Here is an 8,115-nt window from a genome sequence, read left to right as displayed (position 1 = left end):
AATAATTACGTGTGGGATCATAAGAAAATTCAACAAAATAGCTATCACATAAAATATTCTCAACACGATCCACATGCATGCAAAGTTGACATTCTTCCAAAATAGTGGGATTAACATTAACTAAAGTCAGGACCTCTCCAAACCCACTTTTCTCAAAAATTTCATAAGATTGAAAAATCTCCAAATATGTGGGATCTAAAGTTGGCACTCTTCCAAACCCACTTTCAATAATATTGCAAACACTATTATCAATCTCATATTCATCATGGGGCTTAAATAAATTTTCAAGTTCATGAAAAGAATCACCCCAATCATGATCATTGCAACAAACAGTAGTCATAGCAAAACTGGCATCAAGCTTAGGGTTTTGCATATTACTAGCACAATTGACATTAATAGAATTTATAATAACATCATTGCAATCATGCTTTTTTTCGAAGGAACGACCAAGTATGGGTGCAATAGCAACAATCTCATGTTTAACATAAGGGACTATAGCAAATTCATCTTCATAAATAATTGCATCATGGCCACAAGAATAGCAAGCATCATGTTCATCAAGGGATATTTCAATCAAATCATCGGAATCATAATTATCTATAGATTTATGCATATCATTTTTTCTTGCAAAGCAACAGTCATTCTCTCAATAAGTTCTTTGACATAGACATTATGAGCATAGTTTTCATAGCAATATTTAAGTATGTCAAAATTTTCAGATTTGTAAAGAGTAATATCATACTTTTCAATCAAAGAAGCAACTTCATAAGCACCCTTAAAAGCAACAAATTCTTCAGTTTGTTCGATATCATATTAACTATAAACACCCTTTGCATAAGAAGATAAGATTTCATTATCATTAAACTCACATAGGTAGGGGAGGTGTTTTTTAGGGTTCTTAGAGCAGCAAGTAAAATCATAAATTTCACAAAGATTCCAAGCATAACACAGCAATCTGTTTATTTGATCCCATAAGAGTCTCCCTTTTTCACAGAAACGGTGACGCACAAAATGAGCATGCTCATCTAAAGATTTCCCATCAACTAGGCTAGTTGGGGTTTCAGCACAAGCACATAAGGATCGAAGATGATCCAAGTAGAACACTTTAAGTGGATCCATATCAACAGAGTTTTAGCAAGCAAAGATGCAAGCAAATAGAAGGCACATGGAAACACAAAAAAAAGACATACGGGGAGAAGGCGAAGAAAAGGCAAAGGTTTTCGAAAATCGTTTTACAAGTGGGGGAGAGGAAAATGAGAGGCGAATGGCGAATAATGTAATGCAAGGGAGAAGAGTTTATGATGGGTACTTAGTATGGCTTGACTTGGCGAAGATCTCCCCGGCAACCGTGCCAGAAATCCTTCTTACTACCTCTTGAGCTTGCGTTGGTTTTCCCTTGAAGAGGAAAGGGTGATGCAACAAAGTAGCGTAAGTATTTCCCTCAGTTTTAAGAACCAAGGTATCAATCCAATAGGAGACGACACACAAGTCACCGAATACCTGCATAAACAATCAAGAACTTGCAACCAACACGATAAAGGAGTTGTCAATCCCTTCACGGTCACTCGCAAAAGTGAAATCTGATAGAGATAATAAAGTAATATTTTTGGTATTTTTGGTTTATAGATTGGAAAGTAAAGATTGCAAAATAATAGATCGAAAACTAGCAAGATGTAAACGAGATGCAATAATATGGAAAAGAGATTCAATATAATGGAAAAGAGACCCGGGGGCCATAGGTTTCACTAGTGGCTTCTCTCGAGATAACATATATTACGGTGGGCGAACAAATTACTGCCGAGCAATTGATAGAAAAGCGCATAGTTATGATGACATCTAAGGCAATGATCATGAACATGGGCATCACGTCTGTGTCAAGTATACCGACTCCTGCCTGCATCTACTACTATTACTCCACACATCAACCGCTATCTAGCATGAATCTAGAGTATTAAGTTCATAAAGAACGGAGTAACGCGTTAAGCAGGATGGCATGATGTAGAGAAATTAACTCAAGCAATATGATGAAGACCCTATCTTGTTATCCTCGATGGCAACAATACAATACGTGCCTTGCTGCCCCTACTGTCATTGGAAAGGACACCGCAAGATTGAACCCAAAGCTAATCACTTCTCTCATGGCAAGAAAGATCAATCTAGTAGGCCAAACTAAACCGATAATTCGAAGAGACTTGCAAAGATATCAAATCATGCATGTAAGAATTCAGAGAAGAACCAAATAATATTCATAGATAATCTTAATCATAAATCCACAATTCATCGGATCTTGGCAAACACACTGCAAAAGAGTATTACATCGAATAGATCTCCAAGAACATCGAGGAGAACTTTGTATTGAGAATCAAAGAGAGAGAAGAAGTCATCTAGCTAATAACTATGGACCCGAAGGTCTGTGGTAAACTACTCACGCTTCATCGAAGAGGTAATGGTCTTGATGTAGAAGCCCTCCGTGATAGAATCCCCCTCTGCAGATCGCCGGAAAAGGCTCCAAGATGGGATCTCACGGGTATAGAAGGTTGCGGCGGTGGAAAAGTGGTTTCGTGGCTCCCCCTAATTTTTTAGGGTATAAGAGTATATATAGGCGAAAGAACTAGGTCGGTGGAGCTATGAGGGGCCCACGAGGGTGGGGGCGTGCCTACCCGCCTGGGCGCGCCCTCCTGCCTCATGGTCTCCTCGTTACGACTTCGACTTCATCTCCAAGTCTTCTGGTTTGCTTTCGGTCCAAGAAAGATCATTGCGAAGGTTTCATTCCGTTCGGTCCAAAAAACTGGCACTGGACCCTCGGTTAATAGATTAGTCCCAAAGTTAATATAAAAGAGCATATTAAAGCCCATTAGACATCCAAAACAGATAATATAATAGCATGGAACAATAAAAAATTATAGATACGTTGGAGACGTATCGAGAAGCTACACCATAGTTTAGTCTATCCAAGTCCAAGTTATTATCATAAAATTCCTCCAGAAGAGCAAACAAGTCCATCATCACCAAGTCCCAGAAATGTTGATAAAATTCTATATTAAAACCATATGCTCGAGCAACCTTATTCTTTTCCATTCCAAAAACAACTTCCTTTAATTCCTCACGTGAAAAATTCCTAGTAAGCAATTTTTGTTCTTCTTCATTCAGGATTTCCACCCCTGTGTGATCCAGTGTCAACGAATTGATCTCTAGCTCACAGAAGAGGTTTTTATAAAATCCTGTGATGTATTTTTTCAAATTATCCTCTCTTTCAATAACACTGTATCAACTTGGTGATTCTGTTTTTTCTATATCTCCCATTTGCTTTAGCATGATAGTACTTTGTATTCGAATCTCCATCAAAAAGCTCCTTTTCATGAGATCTTTGAAGCCATAGGCAAATTCATTTTTCATAATTTATAAATTAAAATTTTCTAACTTCACCATCGTGCACCAAATTTAAACATATTTTTTCTGGATTTTTTTTTGAAACGGAGGCAAAAGCTTTGCCTCATCCATTAAATAAGGGATAATAGAGTTTGTTACAATTAACCCAAGTACACGACATGAGATTACTCTCGCAAAATAATGGACCCTAATTTCTTTGCACCGACGATGACCCAAAGGTTGGCCTCGGTCTCGATGGAGGCAAGCAATATAGTCGGCGATGCGCTCTTGTGCTTGAAGACTCTTGCCTTTCGCTCGTTCCAGATAGTCCATGAAACAAGCATGGTTAGGGACGCCTTAGCTTCGCGGTTTGGCGTGTCATTGTCCCAGGTACTTGTCCACCAAGCCTCAACTGAGTCAACCAAGGGCCAACCGAAGGCGTCAAGTCCGAGAATGTGGTATTTGTCAATGATCAAAGACCAAAGCCTTCGCGTGTAGCGGCATTTGAAAAAGAGATGAGACTCACATTCTTGCATTCTCTTACAGGGAAGGCAAAGACCACAGTTGGGCCCCCCACACTTCGCCAATCTATCGGCGGTCCAAATTCTATCTTGTAGACCCAACCAAGCAAAGAACTTGACCTTTGAAGGAGCCCAAGCCTTCCATATCATTTTATCCTTGGGCTCCTTCAAAGGTAAAAATTGCGCTTTGTATGCGGATGCCGCCGAGTAGACCATTGTTTTTTCTGGATTTGAACCTTATAAGAAATGTAAACGTCTAATGTACAATAAATCCACGCCTGTTGATCTCATGAGACGACTCTTCTTTGATAGTACAATAATTTAGCCAACCACTCGCATCTACTCGGTGATATTCCCTCCGTCCGGAAATACTCGTCGGAGGATTGGATGTATCTAGATGTATTTTAGTTTTAGATACATTCATTTTTATGTATTTCTCCAACAAGTATTTCCGGACAGAGGGAGTACAACAAAGTGCGCTTGGAAAATTCAAACTGGATTTCACTCTTTAGAGAGCTCACCAGGTCCCATTATACGCTTGCTTACTCTCTTTTGTGGCGTGCTACTTTCAATGTAAAGTATCCAGCCAGCCAATCATATGAATAAGATTCGTATTTACGTAATCCTCACGCGACAGAAGAACGGACTCAAGTGGTCAGGATGGCCGGAAGGGTGGCCGACTTCCTCCCCTTGACCGGCGCCCTGGTGTCCGGGAAGCAGCCGTCGGCCGTCAGGTCGGCCACCTCCCCGAACTCCGACACGCTGATCGGGAACGGCAGCAGGTGGCCTCGCAGGTCCTCCACCCTGTCCCGCGTGTACGCATCCCACAGCGCCTCCGCCGCGCGCCGCACCGCGCGCACGCACTCCGCGCTCTCGGGCTCCAGGAACACGCCCTCGCCGGCGCCGGCGCCCATGTGGCTCATGAAGTGCTCGTGCCACAGCGACATCCGGAACCCGTGCACGAGCCCCCGCGCGCGCCCGCCGCCCGGCCCGTTCAGGTGCGCCGGCTGGTAGCTCCCCTGCGCGATCTCGCTGTCCCGGTTGCCCGCCAGTGACCGCTCGTTCAGGTTCGCCGACCCCACGATGACGTACTCGTCGTCCACTGCACAACAGGTCACGCACGGTGAGAGTGGGACGCCGAGAGCTAGCAAACGGCGACATGGCGCGACAAGCTTGCAGAGAGCGCGCACCGATCATGAGCTTGGCGTGGACGTAGATGGGGGAGCGGCGGCTCGCCTGCGCGCGCCAGTAGTCCGTCCCCTTCTCCGGCTTCGCCCGCGGCGCGTACTCCCCGGGGCGCGGCGCCTCCCGGTTCCCGAGGCAGAAGAAGTTGAGGTAGTCGCAGGGGTGCGCCTGGCCGCGTAGCCCGGCGTCGTCGATCGCCTGCATCACGATGCCGTACATCATCTCCACGGTCAGCCGGTTCCACCGCAAGATGGCCTGGATGGAGTCGCTCGCCGGCTCCCCCTCGGGCCACATCGGGGTCACGACGTACACGACGAACCGCTCGCCGCGCCGGATCTTGGCGGCGACCTTGAGCGCGATCTCCACGGGCACCAGGTTCAGGCAGCCGGAGTCCTGGTCCTCCGCCCACGACGCGCACCCGCCGAGGAAGTACTGGTTCTCGATGTAGATGAACCGGCGCGCGCGTCGGATGGCCTCGACGTAGCCGGTCTGTATGCTCTGGTCGATCGTGAGGTCCTTGCCGCTCGTCAGCCCCATCGCGGCCGCCCCGGCTGGGTCGGTGGGGAATCCGACCACAGACGCGTCGTCGACGGACCGGAGCACCTGGACGTTCCACGAGCCGGTGCCGTCGTCGTTGTCGAAGGTGCAGGGATCGGGGAACGTCGCCGGGCTCAGGTCGAGCAGGCAGCCCCGTATCCTCCGCGGCGCCTGCTTCTTCCACCGGTGCTCGAAGTTGGCGAGCACGTCCCACGCCGCGGGGCCCTCGAGCCTGCAGTGCACGTCGTGCCACGGCTCCCTCGGCCCGCCGTGCCGCAGGGAGGCGTGCCTGAAGTTGTTCTGCATGAAGTCGCGGGAGTAGGTCGTGTCGAGCTCCCGGAACAGCGTGTGGTTCTCGTCGTCGTACCTGGTCGAACACCTCGCATGTCGTCAGATAAAAATCGTTGATGATGATGATTCAAAATGCGTCGAGGAAAGTTGAAGTCTGTGCTGCCAAGATCACCTGCCGTCGCAGAGGTCTATGCCGCCGATGAAGCTGACGACGTGGCGGCCGCCGGCGGTGCCCGGCGTGGCGGCGTCGAGGGTGACCGTCTTCTGGTGGTGCGTGAACTCGGTGCTGATCTCGATGCTCTGCACCAGGGTGAGCGCGGAGTCGGCGTCGCGCGGGCAGAGGAAGCATCGCACGCTGGTGCCATGGAAGAACGCCCGGGTCTGCTCGTCGTGCGTCTTCATCACGCCGGTGTTGCCGAGGAACGGGACGGACGTCTTGTCCTGCCACGGCATCACCAGCACCGCCACCCCCTCGTCGGCCTTCCGCTTGAGGAGCTCGCCCAGCGCGACGCCCTCCGCGCCGGGGATCATCCGGCTCGCGTCGCGCACGAGCGTGATCGCCGTGTTCACCGACCACCCGGCGACGTACACGAAGTGGCGCGCGTCGCGGATGGCCACGTACAGGTCCTCCCACAGCCGCGCCGGCCGGTAGGGCCGGCCGCCGTCGAGGCGGACCGACGGGTCGAACCCGTTGGACAGGTGCGAGTTTTGGTACAGCGTGACGCTGCAGTTGGTCCGCTCCGGGAAGAAGGCCGGCGTGACCCCCGCGAAGCCGGGCAGCCGTATGCCGGCGTCCCAGCACGGGTCGCGCTCGACGTCCAGGAAGCGTAGCCAGACGCGGAGCCTCGGGGTGTGCGTCCCGTGCGCGCGCTCGCCTCCCCGGAGGCTGACCCAGAGCTCGAGGGGCTCCCCCGCGGCGACGCCGGCCGTGGGCACGGAGCCGTGCCCGAGGACGCTGGCGCCGATGAGGTGCTGGCTCTTGACGGTGAAGGTGATGGCGGCGGCAGGGTAGGCGCAGTGCAGGCGGAAGGACTGGTTCCAGACCGGGGTGTTGGCGTGCGGCTCCACCTCGCAGGTGCGCGCCACCCGCGCCGCGCCGACGTCGATGTCAACGTACAGGCTGCTCCGCTGGAGGCAGTGCACGCCCAGCGACTGCTCCAGCCTCTCCGTCGCCTGCTCGAGTTCGTCACCAGGTTAAACCACGTGGCACCATTACATTTACACCGTACGAGTAGAGTAGTCCATAGTGTGCACACAAAAAAAAAACAGAGACTTTTGTTGTGTCAGAAACCAGGGCCACGTACTTAACGTATCTCATCGGCATTTCGGCTTCTTATATGTTACTACGTTCATTTTACCTCACCATGTAATTAAGCACGGTGCAGAACTGACATGAGACTTTGTTAATCCAATTCCAACGAGCGGCACAGCACGACCATGGCAGCAGCGAGCGAGCGAGCGAGCTAGTGGTGGTAGGTGATCGCAAAGCCCAGAAAGGAGGGAAGGAGAGTATCCTTGACGTCCAATCCTCTGGCTCACAAGCAACCATGCATGAGCGCCAAAGCAAAGACTGCGGCGCCACTAGCTAGCTCGAACGATCAGAAGCTTCTTCTACTGCTCATGGCGGGGCGGTGAACGGCATGCAGGTCGAACCACACCACGAGACGGAGCTGAGGACGCGTGGCGAGAAAACAAGAAGAACAAGTGAAGCGAGGATGCTGTGGCATTTGCACGCACGCGTGTGCACACATGTAACGATCATATATTTACCTTGATGATCTGGCCATGGATGGCGTTGTGGAGGTGGTCGGCCTCGAACACCGTCACCTCCAGGACGCCGTGGAGGTACGCGGCGTCGGCGTCGGCGGTAGCGGGGTGTCCGTCCTTAGAGCCCATGCTTGCCGTCCTTGCTGCTGCCGGTCGTCTTCCCGCACCGCGCGCGGATGGACCTCTTTATACAGGAGTCCGGCCGGCCAAGACGCCAAGTTCACACACTGGCTTGCCCAAGCCTCAAGGCTCCAAGGTGGCACTCGGTTCACGTCCCTTTCCACCACGACGCACCGCTGCTTGCGTTCTTCAGGGGGGGAGAGAGCAGAGCCGGCCAGCACACCAAAATTCCCCACCGGTTTTGGCTATCCATGTGATGATTACTATCCGGCTCGCCTAATCTCTAACCGTACATACGACCATGGAGCGTGGAGGAAATGGCCTT

General features: G+C 50.7%; 1 protein-coding gene across 1 annotated transcript; it reads right to left on the bottom strand.

Moving 5' to 3' along the window:
• Positions 1–4,331: 4,331 nt before the first annotated feature.
• Positions 4,332–7,810, bottom strand: LOC123116225 (phospholipase D alpha 1). Its single transcript, XM_044537213.1, has 4 exons — positions 7,674–7,810; positions 6,076–7,076; positions 5,081–5,979; positions 4,332–4,992 (listed from the first exon to the last, which is right to left on the bottom strand). Exons 1-4 carry the CDS (start codon positions 7,797–7,799, stop codon positions 4,538–4,540), a joined length of 2,481 nt encoding a protein of 826 aa, XP_044393148.1. The 5' UTR covers positions 7,800–7,810; the 3' UTR covers positions 4,332–4,537.
• Positions 7,811–8,115: the final 305 nt, after the last annotated feature.

This window comes from Triticum aestivum, chromosome 5B, assembly GCF_018294505.1.
Source record: "Triticum aestivum cultivar Chinese Spring chromosome 5B, IWGSC CS RefSeq v2.1, whole genome shotgun sequence".
Lineage (NCBI taxonomy): Eukaryota > Viridiplantae > Streptophyta > Magnoliopsida > Poales > Poaceae > Triticum > Triticum aestivum.
This window is presented reverse-complemented; position numbering and strand designations above follow the sequence as displayed.